Consider the following 14,577-nt stretch of genomic DNA (forward strand, 5'->3'; position numbering starts at 1 on the left):
GAGTGAATAATTTCAGGATGGAGTGGTTACTCATAGTACCTATCTCTAGCTCCTCTAGAGCAGTGTTGATGACACTCACAGCTGCTATAAGTGGCTACTTACCTCATCCAAAACTGCATAAAAGTTGCAGCATTGAGCAGTAATTAAGAGCCTGTGAGTTACCCTCTCTCTTTTTTTTTTTTTTTTGGTTTGGTAACTGCAACAAGACTTGGAAATGTCTCCAGTTTTAGTTTGCATGTTTCACTGCAGAGTCTAGATTGCTTCACTTTCTCAGACTCCCAGAAAAGGGAGTCTCCAAGTCTGCATAAGTGACATACATTACATGGTGATTTTGGTAGAAGGGCCTATAGGATAACAAAAAATAGGGGTCAATGCCCCAAGTCTGTCGATGCTTAAGAGGCATTTGGACAATACCCTTAATAACATGCTTTAGCTTTTGGTCAGCACTGAAGTGGTCAGGCAGTTGGACTAGATGATCGTTGTAGGTGCCTTCCAACTGAAATATTCTATTCTATTCTATTCTATTCTATTCTATTCTATTCTATTCTATTCTATTCTATTCTATTCCATTCCATTCCATTCCATTCTATTCCATTCTATTCTATTCTATTCTATTCCATTCCATTCCATTCCATTCTATTCCTTTCTATTCCTTTCTATTCTGTTCTGTTCCGTTCCATTCCATTCCATTCCATTCCATTCCATTCCATTCCATTCCATTCCATTCTTGGATCTCTAACAGATTCTAATAATCATTCTACCTACATTAAAGAAATAAATAGGTAAATAGGAATTGTTGCTGAACTCAGTATGGACCATTAGCTGTTGTGGTGACCATACTTTTTGTTTATTAACACAAACACAGATTGACTTCTGCTAATTGGAAATTTTATTCAAGTTCTTGTTACTATTCTGTTGTAATTAAGAATGCAGAACTTGAGGGGCTCTCCTTGGCTCTCAAGTGTAGGCAACCACAGATTTTATTAGCATTCAGAAAGCTCTGTTTCTTATTTAAACACTATTCTCACCACGACATAGTGTGTTGAAAACCTTGCCATCATGTCTATTAGGGCTGCTCTGTGGAAGAGGATGTGTTAAACAGTGCTATGAATGGTTTTGGATATCCTGTCTTAACACAGGACAAAATTTCTGTGAAGCAGAGCAAGGAATCTCTTGCAAAAGTTACTCTCTTCTTCTTAATTCCTTTGGAGCCTCTACATATTCTTTGTTTATTTAAAACTAGTCTAACTGTTATTGTTTGCAAGATTTATAAACCTTACAGTGGATGCAAAATTTCTTATCCTGGCTTAATTTGATATCATTAAAAAAATAATACTTTTGTTCACTTAAAAAAAGGTAATGACAGTCAAACCTGAATATTTGATGCATTGTTCATTGAAACAAGTGACTTTTTTTTAAGCATATCTTTTTCTTACTCGACAGCATTTAGCTATCATTTACAGTCCATAAGAGAAGGCTGTTAACTGATCCCCTTGGAGATGCAAATAATTATATGGGGTTAAACTAGATAGTATTTTTTACTTCCCTTGTTTTGTTAGGAACAGATGGACTTTACTTCTTCAGATCATCATCCAAACAAAAAAAGAAAGGTAGCAAATCAGACAGTACTGCTTTACTGACTGTTGTGTTGGGGTGTGCATGTGTGTATGTGTCTATTCTGGTTAAAAATAAAATAAACAAAAAAACCCCTTTAAGTAACATGCTGCAAAAGCAGAAATAGTAGTTACATTTGGAATAAATGCAGATGCTCTGCCCTGGCATTTCAGAATAATGAATAATTAAATTAAGACATCTGTTTAAAAATATTCACACACCTGGTTAAAAAACCTGATAATCCATGGGGTTCTTGAATTTCACTGATTGCACTGCACACTTCTCTTGCTAAAGCAAACTGAGTAGCTGCTGCACAGTAGCAGGATGGCTCTGTTGCATGAGCAGTGTTTGTCATCATGGGAGGGAGCTTCAAGCCAGTGAGGGATTTCAGAAACTGTATTGTCTTTCATGAAAGTCACTGAGAACTGGAGAGGTAAATGTGCATGATTATAAAAGGTGCCAAATACTTCTACAAGTGACGTTTGAAAATGAGGGCACTGCTGTATCTGTCAACATCTGAAATTCCTGTCTGAAGGAACCCTGGTCACAGAAGAGCGTTTTACAGTGTGGCTTTTATGGTGTCCTCACTGCAGATATCTGTTTGTCACAGATCATGTGCTTGGTAGTGGTCAGCATCTTTTTATTTTGCAAAAAGTAACTTATCTTGCCTGTCCACAGAATCATACTCTTTTATTTCCCCCTCAAGTACTCAGAGTATGATGGAAGTGATGGATTTTGTATGTATATCAGGTACTGTCCTTCTGAACAAAATCAAACCGCCTATTTTACTTGAAGATCAGAAATCAAGTTATTTAATGAAATGAAGAGAAAAGAATTACCTACTTGCAGAGTTTCCTTGGACCTCTCTCGTCCGAGTCTCCTAGTGACTTTCTTCCTTAGGCAAAGCTCGTGGTGTTCCAGATGGGGCACTTACGTGGTTATGGCGAAAGAAGAGAAAAACCCTCCAGATGTTGCATTCAAATTTTTTCCACTAAAGTTGAAAAGTTTTCTTCAGTATTCATCTGAATTCATTATTTTGTAGTGTGGGTGTATGTTGTGTCTTCATCTTGCATTTTCCCTTCCCACCTCTCCTGGTTTGGTGTTAGTCTGTTGTATGGAGTAAAAGGCAAATGATGTTTCTGATTTTGCAGCATTGCGTTTTCTTCAGCTGAAAGATATCTCTGTTTAGAGATCTTTGGTGTGGGTTTGTGGTGTTTTGTTTTGGTTTTTTTTTGCCCCTTTCCATGCATATTTCTACATTAATAATTCATCAAATTGAGTTCTTTAGGGAGAAATAAAGGATTAGTCAGGTCTGGTTTGTGTGTGGCTTTTTTGTTTTGCAGATTTAACATGTATATCAGGAAGTACTTATGCTTTCAAATGTATTCATACAAATTCAATAAGCCTGATGCTGGTTAACCTATTGCTACCGAAGTGGTAAGCCAGTGATTTTAATAATCAGGCTTCCCAATGAAGCATTTTCAGTCAGAACACTGCTCACCTCCGGTGTCCTGACTCACTGTGACGAGATAACTGGCTTTTGTTTGCACCCACCAGCTCTCTCTTAACATCATTGACGTAAGTATGATCCTTGTGCTGGACTATGTGGGGGTGAAGGTTTTTTCTGTCGAAATACGAAATTATCAGCAGCTCATCTTCTGCTTTTCTATATACAACTAGTCTTAAATGTCTCTGAGAAGTATTCAAAACAGCATGATAAGAAGTTGAATGAATAATTATTCTTTCTTTTCCTCCCATCTCTAGAACAAAGAAAGAATTATGCACGAGACAGTGCCAGCAGCATATCTGAAACTTCGCAGTATCATGTAGAGGTGAGACAAGGAGCAATATACCAATTATAGCTTTCAGTTACACGCAGTTATTTTTGCCTACGTGATTTTTGAGGATGCATATGCTTGAAGGCTTATACATCTTCCAAAATATTCTACCAGCCCGAGGTCACTTCAGAATAGATTACACTGAAATGTTTCAAAATCTGTAACTTTGCCATAATGAGCTGAAATTTTGATGTAGGAGAATGTAAGCAAAGTTGTGTGTAGTTTGGCAAATGCACAGGACTTCTCAATGGGGTATCAGTTCAACATGTTATGCTGCCCTGTCTCTGAACCTGCCTTGTTGCAAGGATGAGGCAGAGCTGAAAACCCCTGTGCTGTTGATGAGGCACACTGGATGATATTTAAAATGAATACTTTGATCAATTTTAATCAGTAGAGGTGACAGAATATTCAGAAAGAACTGAGCATTAACCCCTAAAAGCCCCAGTTAGTCTACTATGTAGTAGTTAAACAAATATATTCTGCCTGCACAGATTCTTCCCCAGTGTGAAGTGCAAAATATGTTACTTCCAGTCTTAAGCTGCTTTGCAGAATTACTGTATGCTGCTGTCGTATTTTATCCAGGGGTAGATGTATTTAAAATTTTCGGCAAAGTAAGCCTGGGTGCCCATATGTAGCTTATTAAGCACTTTTGGATGCAATGCCTCATCTGTAGTCTCACTTTAGCACAAACTTTCTCCCACTGCCATCAGACCACTATCATGGGTTAAGCCAAGTCTTGCAAATACCGTAGATTCTCAGCTCCTTTTTGCTGGGTTTTAAATTAGCTGTAGGTTGTGAGATCATATTCAGAAGGGTCTTAATTTCAAGTGCTTCTATCCTATGATCAGCTTGCAAATGAATACTTGTGCTCCTTCTAATTGTCTGTATTTTTCTTTGGTTTCTTCATAATAGTTTTGGTACTGTACTGGCATAAAAATTAGCACTTATATTTGGAGTCTAAGCCTTCCTGTGTGAGCAGTCAGTGGAGAGTTTCTTTAAATTTACTTCTTTTAAATACTTTCATTATATGCAGCTTGTATCTACTCTCGTCTGTCGTAACTAAGTGCTGTTATCCTGTAACAGAAGAAAGCACACTTAATTCTTCTTGTTTTTTCTTTTAAGGTTTTTTTTTTTTTTTCAGTTATTTAGAAGATAGATGTGCAAGCATATAATAAAATTGGTTCAGCTTGAATGAGTGTAACCAGGTCTTCAATAAGAATGTGAAGCTGGATTTATGCCTGGATAAAATGAAATAATTTATTGGGTTGTCTTGTGCGGTTGACATGTTGAAGAAGAAATTGTCAAAACCATAATGACAGGGAAACTAGTTGAGGTGATGTCTGTGAGGTAGTATTTAATTTCTATACCATTAATTGAATCTGAAGAATATTATTCCAAGTTGATGGTGAGCAAAGTAGTTAGTATACTACATTTCTGCTGTGACCTGCATAAAAGAAGTGACTAGCCTGTCCATAAGGTATCCCAGTCAGATGCAAGCCCATCATGGTTGCCATCAGCATGGTAGCTGGCAGCTCTGGAAGAGAAGAGGACACTCCAGGTCAAGGTGGTGGTGGAGGTATGTTGGCAGGGTGTTCCTTGGAAGCTTCTGCTGACGCTTCCTGGATTCAGCTTGCCAAGAGAGACAGGTTTTCACTCCTCAAGAACGCTAATTAAATACTCAGGGTTTAATTCTAGCTGTGATACCTGAAAGATGTCAGAATATGCTTTCAAGTCTAACTACTTTAGTGAGGAAATGACATAGAATGACAAACAGTGAGTTACAATAATCAGTTGACTTAAAATGACATTATGGACTAAACAACCTCTCTTATGGCTTATTGGTGGGATCTGTCATATAAAAAGGCACTTTTATTCATGAATAATTTGTATTGCTATTTCCTGGCAATTTGAATACTGACACTGCCTAGCAATAGGGAAAATTACAATTTTTTTTTTTTTAAAATGTACATCCCATTCACTAGCACTTAACCACCTTTGTTCTGGACCGAAAAGAGGCAATGATTACAGTAGATGATGGAATAAGGAAGCTGAAATTGCTGGATGCCAAAGGCAAAGTGTGGACTCAAGATATGATTCTTCAAGTGGATGACAAAGCTGTCAGTTTGGTGGACTTGGAATCAAAGGTAAGATCTGTGACTGGCAGTCTCATTTTCAGAGAGAGAGAGAGAAAAAGGGAATGAGCAGAAAAATGATGTATGTGAGATTCAGTACTTTAATTAGCTTATTATCACTTTCCCTTTTTAACTCATGCAGCTTTTCTGAGATCAGGACACTGTATAGTAAGGTAGTGTTTTGTGTTTGGTTTTTTTTTTCTCTTCCGGCAGAACGAACTGGAGAATTTTCCTTTAAGCACAATTCAACATTGCCAAGCTGTGATGAACGCATGCAATTACAATTCAATTCTTGCATTAGTGTGTAAAGAACCAACCCAAAATAAGCCTGATTTGCATCTTTTCCAATGTGATGAGATTAAGGTAAGGTAGTAATGGAGATCTGCTATGACTTATTTGAATAGGGGAAATTTTATGAATTGGCAAGTTCAGTGGATAAAATCAAATGGGCTGATTCTTAGAAAATAATTCTGTTATTTCATTCTTATAAATATGTTTTAAGTTTAATGCATTTATGATATCAACACTACTTATAGTATGTTAGTAAATGTGGCTTGTATGTCTTGCAAGAGAGTAGTCCTGTATGTAAATTGAATCTTTTTTGCACGTATAAATATGTCATTACTGTAAATATTGATTCTTCAGCTCTGTAGCTGTTCATTTAGGTTTGCAAATGAGTAAAGCTCTGGAATATATACATGGTTTACATTCACACCTCTGAAAAAAGTGGTGTAAAATAGTTTGAGTTATCTCAAATTTATCTTATAATCTGCAAAGAACTCATCCAAGCCCTGAGTCTTAGTTAGTCTTTTCCCTTTTGATGCTCTTTTTGTCATTGAACAATTAAACCTTCTCTATGTTTCCACCTCTCTGCATCTCTGCTCTGCTGGAGAGTTAATAAAAAGGGAAATATTACTGGCAGGAGGGGCAGAACAAGGAAAGAGATTGTTCCTGATTAAAATATTTCCTTCAAGTGTAAATGATTTTTTTTTAATGTATTCTGCTATACTTCTGTATTTCCAGGGTTATAAATTTTAATTTCTGTTAGTTACTCTATATAAGCAGTATTTCTTTAAATTCCAATTGATAATTTCATGGGGATTTTTTAATACCTTTGAAGTAGTTCATATCATTGTCTTAAAACATCAGATTGCTAATCACATTGTGCAACCATTTTGAAATTGGTATAATGAGAGTGCTATGAAGATGACTGGCTAATTGTGTGATTAGTTTCACAGAATTTGCTGTTTCAGTGGAAATGGGGATCCTGTGAGACGTTCAGGTGGTATTATGTTAAATAATGCAGGGATCCTTGTTGAGGTCTGGTTGGACCCAGCTTCCCAAAGTGTAGAGGTGGTTTCTTTTCTTTGGACTTTCATCTTTTGAAGTTCTTCCTCTGCGTACAAATAAAAACGCAGAACACATAAAGATGACTTAGAAGTCCAGGATCCCCCTTCACTTCTGAGGTATTGTTTGAGTCTGTGACCATACCCTAGCTTTTGTTCCTTACTCATGAGACTTGGCTGTTTTTGGAAGGTTAGGTTTTTCTCCCTTACCTTTTTCCTGCTTTTGATTAGAAGTTACCATGAACCTCAGGAGCTTCTGCAATAAAAAATTAGTCAAAATCAATAATATTTGGGGCCTTCAATATTTTCTAAACAAAAATTTGTTAAATAATAAATATCAACAGTATGATTAATGGAATTCTTCTGGGTTTAAGTTCCTTAAATCCCCTTAAGTTTTTTCTATTAATTCTTTAACCTTAGTATATCCCTTGTCCATATTCTGTAATGCAATTCATTATAGCCTGAGAAGTCCTTTAATCCTCTTAGATCTGAAATTCAACAGCAGAAGTTACATATTCCTCCCAAAAAGTTACATACTTCTTAATTATGAGGGTACTAAGAAAAACGTGGACCTTGTAGAGCGGGCCAGACACTGACAGATTTGGGCTTTGACAGCCTATCTAGGAAGTTAATTTGTCAGCTGAAGACATGTAACAGAGCATTCTAAATCCTACGAGAAGCCGTGACCTATTTAATGCAAAATCTATTCGAATAATGCCTTAGACATGCATCAAAATTTCACTTGTGGGCCACTGGTGGAGGCAGACGGCAGTTGTGAAGAGTCAGGAACCTACAGATTAGGAAATGTTCTGAAAAATTCATCTTCTATTAAATCAAAGAGAAATTGGAGACTATCATTATTTCTTAAAGGAAACTGTATCACTACAAGTTACTTTCCTAATCCTTTATGGTGCTGCTTTCTATAGTAGTTTTGCTGCTACTGTCTATAGTAGATTTTTTTATAGTATGTCTTTCCCCTAGCGTGCTTGAGAAAAACAAAAATTATGTATGTGGAGGGGAAAAAATAGCTTATTCAATAATGGTTGACTTGAGATAATTACAGCTATTCAGACAAATTTGGTAGCTAGATGACATACTCATCTGATGATAATGCTTGAGATTGGAACAGTGACAAAAATACCGACTCCCAGACAATAGCATTGTGTGTTTCTTCATTCTCTTTATGTGTAAAATAATTTAACCCAGAATTTTTAAATAAATGGGTTTTGATAAGGGATTCTGGAATCTAAAGATGCCCTAAAAAAAAAGTGCATGAGGAGATATGGTTGATAACTGGTAGTTTCTGCTTCTCTCTCTTTAGGCTAGCTTTATTCATGAAGATATTGAAAGTGCAATCAGTGACAGCAAGAGTGGGAAACAAAAGAAGAGGCTTGAAACACTGAGGTAAGAACCTAGCTTCTTGGCAGTATGTAGGATCATCAAATAGTGTTACAGCATTTTGAAGCTCTCCAGTCTGCCTGCTGTTTTTTTACTCTTTATTGCTAGTTGATAATATACTTCCAAACCCACATGTAGAGTACTTACTTCAATAATTACCTCATGCTCTCTCAGTTTGTAGTATCACTCTTACCTTTCCCAATTCCTCCTTAGTGACAGGAACATCTGACATCAATACCAGTTGCCAGAGAATAACATTGCATGTCTTTGTTCTGCATATGAGTCAAGTAGTTCAGAATTTAAATTAAAAACATAAATGCCCCATAACTCCAAGTAAGTAAGATTCTGATAAAAAGGTTTGGGATCTAAAGATGTTAAATAAAACAGCAACTGAAGATTGAATAATCTTCCTGCCTGCCTGTTTAACAATGCTGAAGACTCCTTGTTTCCCTGGTAGCAAAAGCTTCTCTGCCAGTATGAAAATGTGGGGGAAAGAGTCTGTTGGGTTCAGAGAAGATTAATACAGAAATGAGAGGTAGCCAACAGAGGTATAACAACAAGGGCACAAATATATTAGATACTGAATGGTTATGGTGGTAGTCTGTTGTAAAGTTAGTATGTAACTGCGTCCTGATAGTATCTCTCAATAGCACGTAGTTTTGCGGTCCAGATAGAGAAGTCTTTGCTGGACAAAAATCGTTAAGTAAAAATGTCACCATTGTATGAACGAGTTTGTAACAGTCTTAGTTATCTATTAAATTCTGATGCGCAACTCATGAAGATTTCCTTGAGTAACGGACACTTATGAAAACAAAGCCTGAACTGTTTCTAACTTTACCTGTGAGTTTAAAATTAAATAAGTACACTTTACTGTTTGTGGGACTGTAACAAACAAGTATAAGCACAAAGAGGTAATCCAGAAGGACTCAAACACATTGGATGTGCTGGGAAACTAATGAGATTTAATTGGGAAAAGAATGTAGGTCAGCACATCTAGTGGGAAAAAATAATCTGAGATATCAGTGTCTGAGGGCTATGAGGCCAAGAGGTCATGACTGCATGAGAGCTCAGTGCTGGTTACTTGCTGTTGTATCATGTATGTGCTGGCATCTGGTCACAGGGAGAGACCTTCCTCCCTGACATCGCATTAGTGAGTTGCTGCAAGGTTACTGACAAGTAGAAGTGTGGGACATGCGGAGAAGGGTGCCCAGGAGACTGGAGGAAGGAACAGTGATGAAAACTTTGGTTTTTGTTCAGCCAAAGACCAAATAACACTTGACATTTTGTGGTGTTCTTGAATGCCATGAATGAGATGGGATTATAAAGAGAAGAATTTAAGGTGAAGATCTTGCTTTTAAATACTGGCAGGGAAAGGGATGGGATGTGTATGTGACAGGAGTTGTTGGGATTTTTTTGTCTGTTCGTATCAAGTTGCAGAATGACTTCAAAGACCTCTTTCCTTATGGTATTTAAAACTATATTAAGAATGAGAAAACTGGAAAATGGCAGGTGGGAAAATTCACAGAATCACAGAATCAACCAGGTTGGAAGAGACCTCAGGGATCCTCGAGTCCAACCGTTGCCCTGACACCACCCTGTCAACTAGACCATGGCACTAAGTGCCATGTCCAGTCTTTTCTTGAAGACATCCAGAGATGGTGACTCCACCACCTCCCTGGGCAGCCCATTCCAATGTCTAATAACCCTTTCTGTAAAGAAATTCTTCCTGATGTCCAACCTGAACCTCCCCTGGCGAAGCTTGAGGCTGTGCCCTCTTGTCCTATCGCTAGTTGCCCGGGAGAAGAGGCCAACTCCCACTTCACTACAACCTCCCTTCAGGTAGTTGTAGACTGCAACTTGATACAGTCTATGATGGGATGATACACTTGTATCGAGACAGGATGAACAGGCCACTGAAGTAAAAAGGAAGAACAACCTGTAAATTTAATTGGTTTTGTTGGTAGAGTTTTAAGAAACAGGTGGTTGACAATCTGTCAGCTTTAGGGACTAGATACTCAACTTGTGATGGCTGAAAGGTAACTTCTAATGAAAAATTTCACACAAAAATTGAAGTCCAGCCAGTAAACTGCATATGGTGGTAAAAATACCGTCTACTAATCCCAAACCACTAAATTTACCTGTGTAAACTGGCAGATCTCTAAACATGTTCTGTGGCACTCCTTGGGGATTTCCCGTGTGGCCAGGTGGCAAAGGTTTGCTAACCCCGTCATGGAGTGGGTTTCCTACTATGTTTAACGTATTTACACATCATAGTCTTGAGTACTGATTACTTGGCAAGTCCATAGTATGTTCAACAGTAGAAGAGGTCCTTGTAAAGCCTCCTTGTCTGCTGCGAATAAGCACTAGAAAATAGAATGTTTTTCCTTCAAGTGTCACTTCTGGGCTTTCTTCTCTTCCTCTAGGATGATATCCAAAGCTGACAGCGCCATCCCTCCGCCACCGCGGGCGCCTGCCCCTGTGCCGCCGGGGACCATCACCCAGGTGGACGTGAGAAGCCGCGTGGCGGCGTGGTCCGCGTGGGCTGCAGAGCAGGGGGAGTGTGAGTATTTCTGGGAGCTCGCTGCTACGCAGCGCGCTGATAAACAGTTGTTCTGGGCAGTGGGTTTCTATGATTCTCAGCAATAACAGAAATAATTTGGACAGACTGCTTTCGTAAAGATTACAGTAATGGAATCCAGATACAGAAATGGTCACCCCTCTGTCCTCGCTGAGAGCAGACAGGATTATTCTCCCCGTCTCGTCTGAAATGCCCCAAGCCACTGTTGCCTGATCTGGGGAATAAGACCTGACTGTCATAATCTGACCTGTCATTTACTTGCGCATACCCATTTTCTGAATTTCTGTTCAGAACTGCTTTTGCTTGTGTTTAACTGGGTGGTGGTGTGGGCTACTGATTTTAACCTGGGCTTTTTTGTGAACACAGTAACATTCACAATAACCAGTGCTGTCATAACTCTAGTAATTTAGTGATGCTGTTTTCAGTAATAGGGAGAGAGTAGGCAAGATGTTTCAGACAATTAAAAGATATAATAGTGGATTAAAAGGTGACTAGAAATCAACATTATTTATTTATTTTATATTTATCTTTATAGTGGCCTGTATAGCTAAAGTAGTTCTTTTTTTTTCTTTTTTTCTTTTTTTAAAAGCCTTCACCAAGGAATGCTGTAGCATTTCTAATACGTTTGGATTTTTTTTGTTTGGTGGGGTTTTTTTTAAATCTCTAATGGAAACATTTTTATTTTGATCAGCATTCTTTGAAAAAAATGTTCTTTAGAAACAGTAAAGCTCCTTCTGTAAAACAGACTGTATTAAGGTTAAGGTGAGGCCTTTTTTGGTTTGTTTGATTTTGTTTTTTTTAATAATAGATACTAAAATTTTAGAATTAGAAGTCATTAACCGTAGAGTCTTTATTATTTTTGGTTTATCAAACTATATATCACTCAACAAAGTATATAACTATGCGAAGAAAACAACTGAAAGGGTTCAGAGAAATCTGTAAAGTTAAGAATGTTTTCATCTACTAATCTACAGTATGACACCTATCTTGAGTAAAACCTAGTTTGTTCTTCTGCTTGGCTTCTCCTCACTTCAGAAAAGTTTCTTTAGTTTGTCAAGTGTCTTGGCAGACCACTTGAGGATCTGAGTTCCTGCGGTTCCTTTTATTCCATTCATGTGGATCTTTTCTAAAACATATTTACTAAAATCCCACCAGTTAACAATGCAATGCAGTACTTAGCGTGACTTAAAAATGCAAAACTTGTCATTTCTCAAAATGTTAACCCTTGTTGTTTTCAAATAAAAGTCACTGACTCTGTCCATTGTTATTTGGAAATACCAGTTCTATCACAGCATTACCTCCCATTTCTATGTTGCCAGACTTGGCATCACTTTTTGCTTATTACCTTTTACATCAAAATTGTCTTCGAAGTCAGGGCTACACTCTTTCTTGCTTACCTTCTGCTGGGGTAGCTTTCAGCATATTTTGCAAAATGGGGTGATTTCTCATTACATTGTATTTATAATCTGCCGCTTTCTGCTGTCATTTTTTTATTTAGACCCTGGTACCACATTTCAGTGGTTAACTTTACTTATGCAGCTAAGTTGACTGAAAGCATACACCTAAGCTTTTTTGTGAGACTTGGCAGGATCAGGCATTAGGGTGCAAGGTTTTCAGATTGTGTGGAGTCCTTGCAAAGTGAATGGTACAAACAGTTTTGTCCATCTTTTTCTTACAGTAGTATCATTTAAAGCATAAGCTGTATAGGAAGTGTTGGTTACTAATTTCACATATATGGATGTGTTATTCTCTTCTTCCTTTTTCTGCAGTTGAAAAACATAGACAATACCATGATCATGAAGAAACAGCAGAGATGATAGCAGCCAGGATTGACAGAGATGTTGTAAGTGAGAAACTACAGGTGATATTGCTTAATGTCTGTGAAATTTTGCAGCTCTACTTCGTGGGATGACTTTTTCCACGTGGGAAATTCAGTTCTGGAGGAAAGCTTTCCAGGCAGCCTATGTTTGTGTGGTAGACCTAAAAATGAATAGGCGGTAGTTCTTTTTCTTATTCTTTTTCTTTAAAGAAAACAACAAAAAAAAAGAGGGGGACCAAATGTTGGTGTACAGTTTTCTGCTGTGAAGAGCTAGAAATATAAACAGTAATTTTATGTGGTAGACCAAATTCAGCAAACTATGTAAGGATAAAAAATTCCATCAAGTTAGTGGGACTTAGATATGTGCAATATCTGGAAAATAAAACACATGGTCATTTCTGAAGACAGGTGAACCATGTATATGTATAACATAAACTTTTCTTGCCTATAAACAGCAACATTGGGCAGGTCCTATGATGTATGCGATATCAAATATTGCCTCATTTGCCAGTTGCAACTTTCTACTTTTCTACTCTGCTGTTGCCCTCAGCCACATCAGACAGTCTTGAGGGAGCCTTGTTGGGGCCTGCTGAATTGGTGTATATGTGTTTTCCCCAGGGGCTCATTCATTCTCCTCCATTTGCTCTTTGAAAACAATTCTTCAAAGAGCACTTCTCTATAAAACTACATTCTAACATTCAACAAATAGCTTAATACTTTGTACTAAAGGAAATTATGAAGTTATACTGTTTAGGAAAATGCTGTCCATTCAAATAAGTAGGATTTTTTTCATGTGCTGTGAGAGAAAATGTAATGTGTGAACGAATTGTGTAATTGCAATCTGAATTTAATAATCTTGTTGCTCATATTTTAAAAACTTCCAGTGTTAAAAACTTCTAAGTTTTTAAAAATCTAAGATTTGAAATACTTTACAGGTGTGTAAAATTAAGAACATAATGAATATAAATATGGAATGTTGTAGCATGAACTTTGTTCCAAGGAAGCTGTTCATGCCTGAGAGTGTGGTCATTTTGATTTCTGGAGTATTTCTGCTATAGATTCTGTAAAGAAACTGTTACTTTTCTTTTCTCCCATAGCAAATTCTGAACCATATTTTGGATGACATTGAGTATTTTGTTACCAAACTTCAAAAAGCTGCTGAAGCTTTTGCTGAACTTTCAAAGAGGAAGAAAACTAAGAAAAGTAAAAAGAAAGGGCCTGGAGGTAGGAGTTCTTACTGCACACAATTCTGTTTCTCTAAGGATCATTGAAGTAGCTAGCAAATGTGTCTTTTTGTATTACTTTTTCATGAATGTAGTAATTTTCTTTCACTTTGAGCACAAAAAATCCTATGCAGTATATTCTTAGAGGGAAACCTGTGAAAATCATTTGCTTGAAGTCAGTGGGGAGTGACTAATAAGAGATGTGGCTGCAGAATATGGTCACTGTTGTGATTCTGTATTTACAAAACTCTGTTAGTTGGTAAATTTATTATATATTTATGTGTTTACTATATCTGTAATATTTATAGAAGTTATATACCATATAAAAGGTTATATTAAAAATCTCATTTTGTTCACCAGAGGGAGTTCTTACTCTCCGTGCAAAACCGCCACCTCCTGATGAATTTGTTGACTGCTTCCAAAAATTCAAGCATGGCTTCAATCTTCTGGTAAGTGACTGCTAGTGGATATGGTGGTGTGAGGAATGCAACAATTTTTTTCCTGGGATAGCTGATGTTAAGTATCACGTGATCTTTGTTTTCCCTACCACTGCAAATGCATTTGGGTTTCAGTTTTGCTGCACTGGCTTTCCTGTATCTCATTCCACTAGTATGAAATGAAGAACTAAA

At 37.3% G+C, this 14,577-nt stretch overlaps 1 protein-coding gene across 7 annotated transcripts in view; it reads left to right on the forward strand.

The window, feature by feature from the left end:
* EPS8 (EGFR pathway substrate 8, signaling adaptor) overlaps positions 1 to 14,577 on the forward strand; it is a 155,414-nt gene that overhangs the window by 108,165 nt on the left and 32,672 nt on the right. For all 7 annotated transcript variants that reach the window (XM_068400707.1, XM_068400708.1, XM_068400706.1 and 4 more), the window contains 8 exons: positions 3,379 to 3,446; positions 5,435 to 5,596; positions 5,798 to 5,947; positions 8,252 to 8,334; positions 10,752 to 10,888; positions 12,676 to 12,749; positions 13,823 to 13,949; positions 14,309 to 14,397. In XM_068400707.1, coding sequence (XP_068256808.1) covers positions 3,379 to 3,446; positions 5,435 to 5,596; positions 5,798 to 5,947; positions 8,252 to 8,334; positions 10,752 to 10,888; positions 12,676 to 12,749; positions 13,823 to 13,949; positions 14,309 to 14,397 — 890 coding nt within the window. The remainder of the gene's footprint in view (positions 1 to 3,378; positions 3,447 to 5,434; positions 5,597 to 5,797; positions 5,948 to 8,251; positions 8,335 to 10,751; positions 10,889 to 12,675; positions 12,750 to 13,822; positions 13,950 to 14,308; positions 14,398 to 14,577) is intronic.

This window comes from Nyctibius grandis, chromosome 5 (assembly GCF_013368605.1).
Source record: "Nyctibius grandis isolate bNycGra1 chromosome 5, bNycGra1.pri, whole genome shotgun sequence".
Lineage (NCBI taxonomy): Eukaryota > Metazoa > Chordata > Aves > Nyctibiiformes > Nyctibiidae > Nyctibius > Nyctibius grandis.